General features: G+C 37.6%; 1 protein-coding gene across 1 annotated transcript in view; it reads left to right on the plus strand.

Annotated features, from left to right (window-relative positions):
* Khdrbs2 (KH RNA binding domain containing, signal transduction associated 2) overlaps window positions 1-17,534 on the plus strand; it is a 278,911-nt gene that overhangs the window by 211,644 nt on the left and 49,733 nt on the right. The window contains exon 8 of the mRNA XM_036167142.1: window positions 14,867-14,925. Coding sequence (XP_036023035.1) covers window positions 14,867-14,925 — 59 coding nt within the window. The remainder of the gene's footprint in view (window positions 1-14,866; window positions 14,926-17,534) is intronic.

A 17,534-nucleotide genomic window follows, 5' to 3' on the forward strand; every position in this document is an offset into this window, starting at 1 on the left:
GTTTATTGTTACCAAAAAATAAGACAAAAAACAAACAAACAAATGTATTTAACATGTAGTTGAATACCATGTGGAAGGAGTCAGGGATGGTGCTAAATATATGATTGTCAAAATATAAAATAAGACTGGGCTGTGGTGGCACATACCTTTAATCCCAGCATTCTTCATGAGTTCTAGGCCAACCTGGTTTACAAAGCAAGTTCCAGGACAGCTGTTGCAGTTCCAGAGAAATACTGTCTCAAAAAATAAAATAACAAAAAACAAGAAGTAGTGGTAAACAGTATGAATGAACTGAAACCACCCTTTGTTCAAACATAGGATGCCAGCGCTGTGGGCTCCTTATGATGGCCCCAGGGTTCTAGTCTCTATTTGGCTTTTCTGAATAAAAACTGGAATCTAGGCTTTGAACCAGTATTTCTATGTAACAAACCACCTGACAGATTAGTGGGATAAAAAACAAAAACAGATTTTGTGCATTAGGAATTTCATCAACATTCAAGTCATAACTTGGCTTTGTCCCTCTGTGTCTGGAGCTTCACTTGGAAGGGCACAAAGGATAAGAGTCTCAGTGGCAGGATACTAGAATTATCTGGAGATTGCCTGTGATTCCATGATTCTGTCAGTCTGCACCAGAAATGGAACGATTGTGTAGAGTGCTCATAGAGACCTTTTGTGTCATTAATGTTTCCTCACAGTATGGCAGCTCACTGTGCCAGATGGGTGACCCAAACCACAAGCAGAATATACATCACCTTTTCTGATGTATCCTTAGTCATATGAGACTTAGAAGCCAAGCTAGAGTCAGCAGCATAGGTGGTGGATTGAGGACTAGCATGGGCATCGATGGTAGACTGATGTGATGACTGGTGTGACTCAAGGAGGGAAAGTACTCTTATAGCCAGTTTTTGTTTGATTTGGTTTGGTGTTTTGCTTTTTAAAGACAGGGTTTCCTTGTGTGCCAATCATAACTGTCCTGGAACTCACTTTGTAGACCAGGCTGGCCTTGAACTCACAGAGATCCATCTGCTTCTGCCTTCCAAGTGCTGGGATTAGGGGTTGGGGATTTAGCTCAGTGGTAGAGTGCTTGCCTAGCAAGCACAAGGCCCTGGATTCAGTCCCCAGCTCTGGGGGAAAAAAAAAGGTGGCAAGTGCTGGGATTAAAGGTGTGTGCCACCACCGCCCAACCTATTGTAGCCAATTTTGGAAAATATAGCCTGGTGCATCAGTCATTTAATAACCATATAGTACTTTTAGATGCTAGCAATATCACAAAAGACATTAAACACTTTGTGAATTAACCAAATGTATCTGTAAATTATTCTGCCTACTATTTTCTAAATTCTGCTGTACACAAAAAATGAGTATAAAGAAATTGCCGGGCAGTCGTGGCACACGCCTTTAATCCCAGCACTCAGGAGGCAGAGGCAGGCAGATCTCTGTGCATTTGAGACTAGCCTGGTCCCCAAAGCAAGTTCCAGGAAAGGCACAAAGCTACACAGAGAAACCCTGTCTCCAAAAACCAAAAAAAAAAAAAAAAAAAAAAAAGAAAAAAGAAAGAAATCAATGTACAAACACTGCTTCCAAGAAACTCATATTGAAGATTCATTCAGGGTGGTCATTTGAGGCAGTAGTACATGGTCTGCAGAAGATATCCTGAGGATCAGGGCAATAAAAGTGAATGATCAGGGAGAAGACAAATAAAATTGTAAAGTGCTAGAAACCTATTATGAGGCACTGTGAGGAGCCCTCAAGTGGAAGGTTAAGAGGCAGTACCAGAAGGCTTCAGGAACTGGTACTCAGCTGGGATTTTACTGATGGATGCCAGGAAGAGGCATCATCTGGTGCAAGGACAAAGAAATGAAAGTGTGATTCACTCATGAACCACATGTCCTTCAGGAGTATCCAATTATAAAGCACTTAGGTGTGAAAAGGCATTCCTTGAAATGACACAAATAAAATAAAGGTTGAACACATTATCAAGGAATAAAATAGCAATTGGTGAAGTTTGATATATTTGTGAAATCTAAAAGCCCCATCCTAGAGTTTATCTTTGGTTTGGGTGATAAAATTATGAACAATGATAAAAAGATTATAAGAGCCAGGGGTAAGGAAGGACTATTACAAACAATGTCCTCTGAACATAACAGGACCATTGTGCTCATCAATGCATAGCAGCTGTAGTTGCCTGTACTAGACCTGCACAAAATGAGCCAATCGACATTTTAGCATGAATGAGATGATGGGCTCATAAACTCAACTCCTAGCTCAGAGTTATTTGGCAAACAATGGCTGCTGGGGGAGGGAGACTCAGTGTTCTTCATGGGTATGGTCCATCCTTCAGTGGGTGGCCCCACACCTATGCTAGTAGTGGTGGCACTTATTGGACTCAGTAAGTTATAAAGAAGAGGGCATAAAGTCAGGGTGGAGGAATGTTGAAGGGGATGTGAGGGAGAAGTTAGAAGGAGGGATTGGGTAGTAGGTATAATCAAAATGCATTGTATCAACATTGTAAAGTTCTCAAAAATAGATTAAGAAAACTAAATTTAAAAATGTGTTTGTGCTAAACCAGTGTGGTATACTAAAGCTCAATACATTCTTTTTTGTTATGATTTTTAAATCATAAAGAAATACATCTACCATATGACCCAGCTATACTACTCTTTAGCATATGCTCAAAGGATTCAACATATTAATCCACAGATATTTCATCAGCCATGTTCATTGTTGGTATATTTGTAACAGCTAGAAAATGCAAACAACATAAATGTCCTTCAGTTGATGAATGGATAAGGAAAATGTGGCATGTATACATAATGTAAGTCTATTCTTCTATGAAGAAGAAATTATGACCAATTCCCATTGGGTGGAAGCAGAAAATATGATACTAAATATGGCAACCCAGATCCAGGTAGATAAATGCTGTATGTTCTTTCTTATTTTTGGATCATAACTCCACATCTTTAGATGTGAGTCTATAACCTGGAGAAGCCACAGATGCCAGAAAAAATAGAGACTATCAGTGGGGAGAGATAACAAGCTTGGGGTAGAGGAAAGGAGGATATCAGGACACCAGACAGGAAGGGAAATTAGGAAAAATGAAGGGGAGAAACACTGGTGATATGTATATTATGGTAAAACATATATATATATATGTGTGTGTGTGTGTGTGTGTGTGTGTGTGTGTATATAATTTAAAATATATGTATTATATATTCATTATATATGTAGTATATATAAATGAAGTTATGCCACTTGGATTAACAGTTGCCTCAGCAAGGCATCACAGGCTGTCTACTCAAAATCCCCAATGCCATTAACATTATGATACAGGGGAGTTCCCCAAACAATGAAATCCATTGCCTTTCTCCTTAGTTGCCTCTCAGAACGTGAAGGTAAAACCCTATTGCTGAAGTTGCCACACACTTCAGGCACATGACAGCACGGAGCTGTAACTGAACTAGAAGGCTCCTCTCTGAGGACTAGCTCTCACCTATCAGAGGTAGTGTGAAAGCTGCCCAGGGAGAAACATCTGCAGTAGTCTATCTAGCAAGAAAACCTATAAACAACAATAATGACCAATATGGCAGAATATGTCTAAAGGTACAACAGTGACGGTTACATCTTAGGAGTAAGTAGCAGATGTTGAACGGGACCTAGGGCCCACTCAGTGGGAGGGAATTCATATCCATTACCATAAACCTAGTCAACCATTTTTGAATGGTAAGATCATGGACCCTATAGAAAACATTCTCAAAGAATATGTTGCAAAACACTTATTATATACCTCACTGTGATTATAGTTGCCAATCACATGAAGTATGCTAGAAAATAACAAATGAATGTTCAAGTGTGATCACAGCCAAAAGGATAAAAACTTAAAATAATATCTATATAATTCTAAAATATATGTATCAATGATGGATACATATATCAAAATATTAAATTATAAAATACAATTTTCATTCAACAGTTTAAAAAGTGCACAGTATTATGAATGCCCAAAGAAAAATAATAAAGTGGAGAAAAATATGTTATATTAGTACAAATTCATCAGTGCTGGGGATATGGCCACACAAGAATGAGGTCCTCAGGTTGGAGCTCTAGAACCCATGAAAAGACCAGGCACCATAATGCGTATCTGAAATCCCAGTGCTATCATGGTGAAATGGAAAGTAAAGGAAGAAAAATCCCAAGAAATTTAAGGATCAACTAGTCTGATATTTGCCATACAAAGCATAGAGGTAGAATGAGAGAACCAATACCTAACGTTATCTTCTGACCTCCACTTGGGAGCCATTGAACTATGTGCCCCTGCCAACAACATATATTATACATCACACACATACACACACACACACACACACACACACACACACACACACACACACACCACATCCATTCATACGTACATCACAGAAACTCATACACACATATACACATATCATACACACATCTTAAATACATACATATCACAGGCAAGGATTAAAACAAGTCCAGCCTTTCATCATATACTTGCAAAACTATGACCTAGATGATTCAAATTCAGAATTATTTTTTATTTTAGAATGTCAGAGCAATGCATGTGCTATATATTATACAATGCCCTCTATGACATCTGTGCCCAAGATACATGCTAATATCATAGCATGCACATCATTAACCAGGTCAAGTGAATCATAAATGGGCATAACTAGCTCCTTGTTACTTTGGCTTGGGATTGGCTTATTTCTGACCCAGAACTCTTGAAGGAGCAGTTGGTTTCAGAGTCTAGGCATTTGAAATTTATAAACACGAGAAATTTCAGAGCTTCCGAATTTTAAAACTTCCAGAATAACTCCAAATAAATAGTTATGGAATTCTGTTCAATTGAATTGCAGGAAATATGAGAAGGAAAAACGAAGGGCTGGTGAGAGAATACATCAGCATTTCCAAAGGTGAAAGCCTCTAACAATGCTAATAAAGCCACAATATAGAGGCTTTGCTTTGTGCCAGATATCTACAAACAAACATGTAGCTTGGACCTTTTTTTTTTAATCTACTTGGTTAGTGTAGGTTTCTTTCATAAGATTTTGTTGTGTTTACATTGATTCCCGAAGTATCACCCTGGACTTCTGCATCAGAAACACTGCAAATGAAATTTAAAATGTCTATACACAGCTAAGGACAACTGACTCAGAACCTGAATCTTTATTTTAGCATAGTGTGACACATATTAGACATCAGCAGAGTTGCAGCAACAGAGGAAGAGGTAGAGCTTTAAAAATTAAAGAGCTCTGATGCACTGAGAGACACTCTGTGTGGAAGTATGAGAGCAGTGCTACAGGAAACAGGGATGACAGGAAAGAACATTGTCCAACATGTGGTGAATCCTTGGAGAGAAGCTGACGATCGACCTGGACCCTAGGAGAAGGGTGAAAACATTCTCAGAGTCTCGTGCTCTGTGCTAAGGAATTGTCACTCAGTCTGAGAACTAGAAAAAGGAAGGTGTGAAAATACATGACCAAAAGTCAATTCAAACATGCTGCCGCAAGACAGGCAATTAGAATTCTGATTTCTCCTATTTGAAAAAAAAAAACTTCATATTTCTAATGTTTGGCAGTAAACATTTTTCATGGTACTTTTACTCATGAAGCAGAAGGCTTGCCTGGTATCTGTCACATGCTGTTTCTGTGATAAATATAGCCTCATATTTTGTCCAAACAGAATCATTTTTATCAATGTATGCATTCCCTCCTCAGACTCTGTTACGTGTATTTAACTTCCTAAGTGTGGTGTGTGGAAATAGTTCTTGAAACAGAAACAAGTGGTTTGAGAACATTATGTAGCTTAGGAGAGAATACATTTGTGATTTAAATGGAAAAGAATATGGATCACAGTTACCCTACAGCTGCAGCATGTCAGTGCTTACAGCCTTTGAGTTACCTACTGTCTTAATTAGGGTTTTATATAGACACCATGACCATGACAATTCTTATAAAGAAAACATTTAATTGCAGTGGTTCTCTTCCAGTTTCAGAGGTTTGTTCCATTATCATCATGACAGGGAGCATGGCAGTGTGCAGTCAGATGTAGTGCTGGAGTAGCTGAAAGTCCTACATCTTGCAGAAAACAGAAAGTCAACTGAGACACTGGTGGTATCCTGAGCATAGGAAATCTCAAAGCCTGTCCCCACGGTGACACACTTCCTCCAACACAGCCAAACCCAGTCCAAGAAAGCCACACCTCCTAATAGTGCCACTCCCTATGATTTTATGGGGGCCAATTACATTCAACATACCACACCTACTCTATTTAAATAAATAGAAACCATACCAGTGTTTACAGCACTGAAATCCTATTGACACGCATGAATTATGACTCAAACAAAATATGTGTATGCAATTTAAGTTGTGTCCACTCCAAACCAGGATTCAGTAATGTCTGTGAGTTTGCACCAATGGCATGTAATGGTTCATTTAACAATGTCATGTGCCAGGGAACCTAATTAATCAGTCAGTTGATAGTCTTATTTCTAGAAAATAATTGCTTCATTCTAATGATAGCTTTACACAACTAAACAGAAGATTAATGCCCTCATTATAAATTTCTCACCCTTCAGTTATGCAATAAATGGTCAAAACAAGCAAAAGATAATAAACTAAATTGAGAATAAATGGTACAATAGTGCCTATAATAGGAGTTTACTTGTAGAAATGTTTGAATAGTGTTAGATCCCCAAATAGTGACTTGCAGAAATGCATTTCTCTATTGCTTGCTGTACAGCACTCTGAAAATACCCATTTTATGTAAAGGAGATGATTACCAGGCTGATAATAATTCTACACTGCATGCCTTATATAGATCATCTATCTTGATCTTTAATCTATGAGCAGAACAAATATGTCACTTACCTCATGAATAATCAGCCCATATTTCATCCTATGAACACTGATTACCATCAAGTGAAACTTAGGGAGGCATATATAGCTTTTTAATGTTTCAGAATATTTCAAAATGAAATCCTCTTTGGCATGTCACCCTTTACGAATATTAAAAAGTGAAGTCATGTGGCTATGCCTTTATTGGTGGGAGAATCACCAATTATTGAAAGCAGTTGGACACCTGATATGTAGTAGACACTTACAGAGTTATCACAAGTTATGTCCTTGATACTTGAGGCTATAAATTATTACCCATCAAAGTGTGGACATTGGAGTACAGAGAGATTAAATGACTACTCCCAAATGGCATTTACATAAAATATTACCTCTCAACTTCTCCATTGAAATATTCTGTCTCATGCCAGTGGGTTAAACTAATAAAATTATATTTTTTTAAATTTTGATTTCCTTCATATAAGTCAAACAATGAAGCCTCCACTGTTTGCCACCATTGAGACTGAACTCTGCCCTCACAGTTGAGTAATCGTTGGGTGGGAGATTCCCATCTTATGTTCTCTATACAATGAAACAGGAAAACAACTAAAGTAGTTTCTTGTCATCTGCATCGCTACTTTCTTAAGTCACGTGGTGCCTTTGCTTGCTGTTGCGATTAAGTCTAGACTCTTGACCATCAAAGAAGGAAAAATTCTTAAAGATCTGCCCCTGTTTCTTGCTCCGGACTGAACACAGATGGCTACTCCAAGTACCACCTCCCTGGACACTTTGAAGCAGCAGCAGCTGCCATCCCTTCTCTTGTCTGAATTTTGGCTAATATTTCTCTTGAGGCTCCCTTGTTCCTTCTGACCTGGGCAATGCCTACTTACTCTGAGGCATTAGTATTACTAGTATTAGTGTTTTAGTACTCGGCAGGTGAGAAACACAAGGAAAGAATATTTCATACTTGCTTAATTGGTTTCTGCTACACTGCTGTTCCCACCAGGATATTTTCAGTTTCTTCTATTTGATTTTTATTATGATATTTTACAAAATAGACAAGATTTATTTATCTGTCTGTAGCTGCCAGGCTTTTGTTTTGCTATTATTGTGACTCTATGGTCATTATGTCATTACTTTGCACAGCTGGGGATAATGAACATGAAAGAATACTCTGGGAGATGAGTGAGGAGGGACACATACTGATGGTTTCTGAGGGAAAATACAAAGAACAGACACATGGAATCATCGCTTAAACCCTACTAGCAAATAGGTTTTGAAATAGGTGTAGGTTTACACAATTTAATGCTGTGTTGGAGAATTTCATTTTTATTACTAGAAATTACTCTCATTAGAGAACACTCAGGAATAGTCATCAGAATCAGGAGGTTAACACAAAAATGTAAGATGTTTGGTACAGAGTCTCCCCTTTCTCCATGCCAGTAATGATCCATTAACATTCCAAATGCTACTGAAGGATACATAGACCCGGTGTGTTCTACTCATTAACCTGAACAGTAAATCTTTATGGCTTTGTAAACAGGGATTTTCACAGAGCTGATGAAATTTAACAGAAGGAATTGAGCATCTATAAATGAACATGGAGGTAAAGGAAAATCCAATTGGTAACTTGAGGCTGGGTGTTAGGCTGAAAATTCACCTGTGTTTTACATTTTTGTTCCACATATCTCTGTTCAATACAAACAATCAAGACTGCAGAGTAGATGCAGGAAAACAGTTGTGAATGATTTCTTAAATGCTAAGTGTAGTTACATCCATATTATATGTCTCTACATGTAATTTTCATATTATTGCATTTTTTAACATGTTAATTTGCATAACTATTGCAATCACTTTTCTATTTGTAAATATAAAAACACTATGCTGGATTCCATATATATATGTGTATGTATGTATGTATGTGTGTGTGTGTGTGTGTGTGTGTATTTTTAAAATGACCTTGAGCATAACATAATATTCTGTCCATCGTTTTCTTTTGTTATTTCAGAAAACCGCTGTATTGTTCTGTTTCCTTTATTCCGATGTTTTGTCATGTTGAAGTCAGAGGACCAGTGAATTCTGCATAAATGCAACTCACGTACTCAATTCTCAATTGACTACTGTTGTATCTCAGATTTTATAAAATATAGGGAGAAAGATTTCTCAACACAGCTATTGTGACAGAAGTGCTAATTAACATCAGAACATTATAGGTGATTTAGAGCTTAATTACTATTGTAGCCATAAAAGACGTATTTTTTTTCCTCAGGGCTGGCACATATACAAAATCAGAATTTTTCTTATTATTTACTCAAACAGTATCTAGCTAGTAGTTTTTATATTTAAATAACTTCAACTTTGGTAAAGATTTGAAAAATAAATGCAGAATAATTGGAGTTTAAGGGACAAGAACCTTATCAGAGTAATTTGTTACAAATTTTAACTATAATCATTTATATCCAAAAGGACATGAACGATTTGTTGTTGTTGTTGTTGTTGTTTTGTGTGTGTGTGTTTCTGTTCCATTGTTATCAACACAAGCAGATGTCTTTTCTATATCTCATCTCTTGCAGAAAAACATGCTTCTATATTTTTGATACTGAAATACAATGCTCTCTTCCTTTACTTCTTTTTATTATATCACTTATGCATCCATTCAACAAATATTGCCAAATACTTGTTAACCATTATGGGATTTCTTTTATTGTCAATTTTTACAATGTGTGGTATAGGTTAAAATTCCATAACAAAGATGTCTCACAGTTGAGTGGGTGCCACAGAGAAAATCTTGTCCATTTCCTACATAATTGACAGGTGATGATGGGTGCACTCTACTCTACCTGTCCACTCAAGGACTCAGGCTGGTGGGAGGCTATCACTAACATGAGCTGCCCAAAGTGGAAATGGTCACTAATATTTCCACAGCCAGTATCATGAAAATTCACTGGAAGTAGAGGAAAGGGAATTTACTTTCACATAAAATGCAATGAGTTGTAGTATCACTCTGCATGTGGCCACAGTCATATAAGGCATGAGGAAACATTGAGCCACTCGGTGTCTTAGGAAGGAAAGGGCTGACCATTTCAGAGGCAATAACAAGACCTATTCTAGTATTAGATCCTCAAGTCACCAAGTGTGACTTTCCTTCTTTGTGTTGTGAGAGAAATACCTACCTTCTCCATAACGTAGACCATTCCAGCCTATAATTTCTGAAACAAGCTTAAAATTCAGGATCTCTAAGATGTATAGATCTCCATGATCTGTTAGGTCTTGTAAAATTATCATCACACAGAGCTTTCTATGTCTCTCCATACAAAAGACCCACTGTAAAGGGATCAGAAAGGAACAGAGTAACTGTTCTAAAAATCATGATGCTGAAAACAGAAGGAGGCAGGGAAGACTCAGTGGAAATAACAGCTATGAAATACAGCCAAGTGGAGGTGCAAGTGATAATCTAAGTTTCTGATTTGTGCATCTGGCAACTCTGATTTTCTTTTCTGGGAGTCATGCCAACTCCCCTAGAAGGTTCCTCTGTATCCTCCTGGTGAATGGATGTGTTCATGTACATACCTGAAGTGAATATGGTAGCATTTGTCCTTTTTAGAGGCTTTTCAATTTGTATAGTATCCCTCCTACTGGTGAATGACCAGGAGGTGCAAGAGATGTCCTAGGAGTCATCAATGTTGAAGAACCCAATGGAAAAGTGTGAGGATGTCTTAAAGCAACATTAATTATCTCTTGTTGAAATATAGAAAACTTGATTTCTCAATAAAGCCTACGTTTCCAAACCCTTCATCAATTTAAATTCTAGAACTAACACAAACCAGCTAGAGACAACCTCTTTCAGCAAAATGTTCTTCACCCTCATTCCTTCATTTTTTTTTTCCTCAAACAATATTAAACACATCCATTCTTCTTAACAAGCTGTGAGATAAGCAACAGTGTAGAGCAAAGTTTCCTCCCATGGTAAGTCTGAAGCTGAGGTGCTGCCCATGGTACAGTCTGTGACTCCCCAGGCTTTGCAGAGTCAATGCTGCATTATCACTAAGAATATTCAGAAACACAAATCCAAGAAAAAGAGATCGTTCTTAAGTTTGAAATGACCTTGGTTTCCACATTGCATCTGCACACATCTTGGGTTTCTTCAATTTGTCACAAAAGTATATATAAATGGAAGGGTGTCTGGTCTTTTTGTCAAAGAAAGGCCCTTCTTATGGAATAATACTGAGTAAACATAGACATGGGCCCTACAAAGTCCATTATGACAGTGAGCCATCATTTTCCTATGGTACTCCATTATGTCCTTATAATCTGAAAGTGCAATTCCTTCTTTGTGTAATTATGTCTTTCATGAGAAACAATAATTATATTTTCTTTGTCATAGTCTTCCTCATGGCTGCTCCTTCTTATTCTCCTTTGTCTTCATCAATCCAAGTCTTGATGACAATTCAATGATATAATACAGTAATGGCACAGTCAATACTGTCTTGATACAGTATACTCCAGGAAACAGAACCAGATATTTACCCAACAAAAAGATGCTACCAATGTCAGCATCTTTCCCTATAAATGTTGATCATTAAATAATTTTTTTATGTTTGCCACATTGTGAGTCTCAGAAAATTAACCCAATGACTATCAGGAATTTGCTGAGTCTGCATAAGGACCTTGAATTGGTTTGTATTGTTTATTTTTTAATGTTTATTTTTATTTTTAGCTTATGTAGGTGTGTGTGCGGGGTATGTATAGATGAGTGCAGGTGTCCACAGAATCCAGAAGACAATGTAAGATCACCTGCAGCTCTAGTTAGAAGTGGTTATCAGTCACCTGACTTAGATGCCGAGAGCCTAACTCATGTCCCTCTGCAAGGCCACACTGGCTCTGAACTGTGGATTCATTGTTCTAGCCCAGGATTGCATCATATCTATTAAGATATATATGTAAAAGAAGATACAAATGTCCAGCTACCAATCAATGCCATTAACCTTCTATGATGCAAAGATGAATCTATCATTCTGCATTTTTAATAGTTTTTTTGGTGGATTTTGAATTTTATGTGAATATTGAAAGCAGTAAAGTACCTTTTTTTCAGCATCTTTCACTAAAATTAAAATTGGGTCACTATAAATTGTATCCTGGGAAAATAAATGTAACCAAATTCATTTCTGTTCCTCGTTTTGTTTCTAAAGCATAGACTCAATTTTTTTCTCCCTGTGTCATTACTTTTAATGAAATATTAAGTGCTTGATCTATTGATACCTAGAGGAAATTCTTGAAGGATAAGAACAATATTCACAAAACACATCATTTTAGCCCCTTCTGTATTTTCTTTCAACCTATACCCATATTTAGATCTTGCTGGTTTGCTATTTGGTATGAAATCACTTTCTTGTCACAGTGCATTATACCTAAAAAGGATTTGGGTCTAGGCATGGAGCTCATTGATAGAATGCTTATTTAATAGGTTCAATCTCTAATGTTGTAAATAAAAGGAATTAGTAATACTAAGATAATTAATATTCAAATGGATGATAATGGATTATAGCCAATTTAAGCTAGGCAATTTTTAAGGCAAAATATGATGTTATTATAAGTGTGTATAGAGCCTATAGTAACAGTAATAATGTAAGAATTATCAAAATGGTAACTATTTTACTTTTGACATATTATTCTTTTTTATTTTTTTTAAATTTTATAATTAATTTATTTTTACATATCAGCCATGGATTCCCCTGTCCACCCTCTGCCCACCTCCCCCCCGCCCATCCCCCAATACGCCCCCCCATTCCCATCTCCTCTAGGGCAAGGACCCTGGGGATTCAGATTCAGTTGAGGCAGGTCCAGTCCCCTCCTTCCTTTATGTCAAAATTGAATGCAGCCACTCATTCACATGCTGTTTACCTTCATATAGATAATCGATCCTTGTGTGTCCTAAAGCTTGAGAAGCGGTCATATGGCAAACACTGCTACGGAAAATCAGTCTGGGGCAGTAGTAGAAAGTCAATCAGGGAGGGCAAAGTACTTAAACCTGGAAGCCTAAGCCCAAGTGGGAAACAGCTGCTGAGTAGATGAATAGATATGCATTTGCATTTACATAATAATATGCTGTGATTGGCAAATGCCAACAGGAACAAGCAGGAGACACAAGGCTGAGTGCTAGTCAGAAGAAGGATCTGGAGAACCTCTTGTAAGTAACATAAGTTAAATATGGGAGGAATGTGGACAGTTAAGCACTGAGGAAAAGCGTTTTTCAGATAATGGGTAAGCAAATAGAAAGACACTGGGACAATAGCATGTTTTCTGTGATCAGAGAACATTCTGTAGCATTGGTATGCCTTGAATTGAGTCAAGAAGGGTGAAATTGGCAGAGTGGGGCCTGAAATAACAGCTTTTTTAAATAAAAGTTTTATCTTTTTTTTTTCTAAAGAACATTGGGGAGACATCTAAGGGCTCTGAGTACAGAACTCATATGGTTTAACACATCTGTAACAATGGCTGCTATCTAGAAAATAGAAAGACAAAAAATGGCAAAAAAAAAAAAAAAAGCAGTAAGCAGGATGTTGAATCATTTGAGAGAGAAATGGAGAACTCTTTCACTACAGCTGCAGCTGAAAAATGTTGGGACATGTTCAGGTTCTATACTTATTCGCAAGTAAAAATTAAAGAACTTGCTGTTGGGATTAAATGTTACACATGAGATAAAAGAGAGAAGTCCACATGTTGTCATTTGAGTGACACTAACATGTTTCCAATGATAATGATAGAAGAGTGTAAAAGGAACAAGAATGAGGTGCGAAGAAAATCATTTTTAATTTTTGAATTTGGAAAAGTTCACTTTGACAAGCAAATAGAACTGTACTCTAAGCTATCACATACTTGAGATATAATTGGGAATAAAGTGGATGTTTAACCACAGACACAGATGAGGTTGCTTTTGAAGTTAGAACAGAAAGAGAAAATTTCTAATAAATGAGAGTAGGTAGTTGGGCCATGGGAAGAGTTTACTAATAGAGAAAAATGAAGAAATGGATTAGAAATATCTTAAAGCAAGAGGAGTATTTAAAGGAGCATAAAATGGCCAATGGTGTCACATGACATTAGAGGAAAATTACAATGAAGTCTTATTATATTTGAACATGTCAGGAACTGTACAAGAATTCTTTCAGTGGATCCATGGAAATAGCAGCCTGATGTCATCAAAAGGAAGCAAGGGGATTGTGGGTGGAAAGAATAAGTACAGCCTTCCTTCAGGAAGTGTTGCTGTGGAAGCTCACATAGAGAGCGCTAGTCACTGCACAGGATGAATGATAATTGGAATGAGGTCTGAAAGAGGGAAGCAGTGATGTTGTAGGGCCAAGTAAGAATAAACTGTGAGTGTGTGGGGGGGGGGGACTCTGTGATCCTTTGAAAAGGAACAGAACACATGTGCCGCTTTCATAACTATTGAATGTGGAAACACTGAATGGAAATAAATAGCTTAAATATTTAACAAGTCTATAGACTAGAAAAGATGTATGTTTTTAATGTTGCCAGTAGTAAAGGACACATATCAGATCATCAATTTGTATGGCAATGTTTTCTTCAAAATAGACTCCATATCCTTCTTCTTATCAACTTTTAAAGTCTTAGACTTGTGTTTGAGAGGAAATTTAATTTATTAAATAGGAAGATGGAGGTGAAGACCAACTAAATAGCACCAAAATATATAATAGATAGGTAGATGATAGATAGATGATTTGATAGATAATGATGATGATGTTGATGATGAAGATAGATAGATAGATAGATAGATAGATAGATAGATAGATAGATAGATAGATAGGATAAATAGACAGGTAGATAGGTGATAGATATGATCAGAGCACTTCTAGTCAATACCCTTTATTTTTCTCACTGAGTATTTTTTTAGGATGGTGTTTTATGGCACACGTTTGACTTTGAATTTCTTGTGAAGTTCTAGTTTTGATTCTTCTGTTTACAGAATCATTGATTCCTGTCTAAATCTGTTGCAGTGTGCCTGAATACTATGACTACGGTCATGGAGTAAATGAGGATGCCTACAACAGCTACGGTAAGACCTTTTCCTTACTATGGTTATGAGATCGGAACTACCATCTGTCACTGACAACTCAGAAATTACTTCTATATCCACCTCCTGGCCCCATTTTCACAGAAGTACTGGCTACATTGATTTATGTAATTTCACAGTAAGATTTGACTTACAGAACCAGTGCAGAAAATTGGACAGATCAATTTTGATCAAAATTTCAAAAGAAATTAATCACAATCATAGATCATTTCTGCAGCATTGGTGAGCAGTCAATAGTGCTGCCATGTTTCAGCATGCCCATTACTCAAGTCTTTGATGTAACCTCAACATTGTGTCTTTCCTTTTGTCACAAAGATATCAGTATAATCTACATTTAAAAGAATTTTTATTATATAATAATCTTCAAATTATTTCTCCATCATATGTATCTTTTAAATTCCAAATAACATTTTTCGTGTGAGCATTAGCATTTGATAAAAATATTAATCCATAAAGTTGATTTCAAAGTGTATTAATGAATCAAGAAAATCACTATAACTTAGCCATAATTCTATTTAAACACTTGCTGAGTGCCTGTGATCTATCTACACAATACAACATTTTGATGGGTCTGGTTCTATAAAATGTTCAGTTAGCATGTTTGCCTTGAAAATGACATTTAGACATTTGTATTCTTGGATTTTCATTAAAAGTGTTCTCTGATGGAGAATAAAAAAGACAATGAAGTTATCTAGGTGTTAGAAGCTCCATGTCATGAAAGTGTAGTGCTATGTCAGTGTGGGGGAAGAAAGAACAAATGTGGGATGGGGGAGAAGAAGGTGCAGAAGACCAGGTCAGGGAAGGAAAGCGCAGAAGGTCATGTGGGAGGACAGTGCAGATGGTCATGTGGGAGGACAGCACAGATGGTCATGTGGGAGGACAGCACAGATGGCCGTGTGGGAGGACAGCACAGATGATCATATGGGGAGGACAGCACAGATGGTCATGTGGGAGGACAGCACAGATGGTCATGTGGGAGGACAGCACAGATGGTCATGTAGGAAGGACAGGGCAGATGGTCATGTGAGGAGGACAGCACAGATGGTCATGTGAGGAGGACAGCACAGATGATCATGTGGGAGGACAGGGCAGATGGTCATGTGAGGAGGGGAAGAATAAAGATTACAAAGAAGAATGGAGTCATTCTTAGAAACAGTCATTACTTATTAATACCATAGCATACTAGCAAGAGATAGGATCCTAGCATATGATAGGATCTCCATCACCATCCTCTAGAGAATATTCTCACACATTACCTGTATTTTGAAGATGAGGGACTAAGGCTGTAGCATTAAGTGACTTTTCCTCAGTGGAACAATTAACATGAAACACAACACCCAAGTGTTTGATTGACACTTGCCCGCAAAGATAGGAGCAGTGATTATTGGGGAACAAATAGGAACTGGAACTTTTAATCTTCATAGGGTCACTACTGCCCAGCTAGGTTGAGGTACAGGGCTGAATACCCATGGCATCCACATTTTCTTAGGTTTAACAAGAAAATAGCTGTACTTACCAATTTCCAAGCCTATTCCTACTTGTACAGGAATCAAGCCACATGTCTTATCCAGTTAGTGACTGAAGATGATTCATGAATAAGATACAAATATAGATTTCTGCTTTCATCAGAGAGGATGCTAACTAAGGTATAGCTTTCATTGGTCATCCTGGAATCCAGGATCATCTAACAACCAGACACTTCCAACATTTCCCTCATCTTTAACCCAATGAGATCAAAGTCATGTACCTGAGGTGCATCAGACTGTCTTAGTTATGGTTTATACTGCTGTAAAGAGACACCATGACCATGACAACTCTTATAAAGGAAAAACTTTTAATTGGGGCTGTCTTACATTTTCAGAGGTTTAGTCCATTATCATCTTGTGGGGAAGCATGGCAGTTGGGAGTATGGCAGCCTGCAGGCAATCATGCTGCTGGAGAATTAGGCATCTTGATCTAAAGGCAACAGGAGGTAAACTGAAACACTTGGTGTGACTTGATCATATATGAGACCTCAAAGCCCACCTTTGCAGTGACACACTTCCTCCAGCAAGGCCGCATCCACTCCAACAAACCCACACCTCCTAATAGTGCCACTCCCTATGGAGGCCATTTTCTTTCAAACCACCATACAGAGGCAAGGTCAGTGCTTTATCTGCCTTGGTCTCTGTGGAAGTTTGAATGAGAATGTCTCCCATAGGCTCATATGTTTGAGTATTTGTTCCCTAATTAATGGAACTGTTTGGGAAGGGTTAGGAGGTAGGGCCTTGCTGGAGAAGGGGTCTCTATGGGGGCAGGCTTTGAAGTTTCATAAGACTCATGCTATTCCCAGTGTGATCTCTGCCTTCTATTTGCTCATCAAGATGTAGTTCTCAGGTGTTCCTGCCTCCATGCCTTTGTTCCTCTATCATGAACTCTAACCCTCTGAAATCATAAACCCACATTAAACACTTTCTCTCATAAGTTGCCTCTGTCATGTTTCTCATCACAGCAATAGAGAAGTCACTATGACAACCTCCAAGATCCATCTTCCGGGTCTGTCCCCAAAAACATCAGTGATGATCTTGCCAAGGCAACTGGTGATTAGAAAG

This window comes from Onychomys torridus, chromosome 18 (assembly GCF_903995425.1).
Source record: "Onychomys torridus chromosome 18, mOncTor1.1, whole genome shotgun sequence".
Classification (NCBI taxonomy): Eukaryota; Metazoa; Chordata; class Mammalia; order Rodentia; family Cricetidae; genus Onychomys; species Onychomys torridus.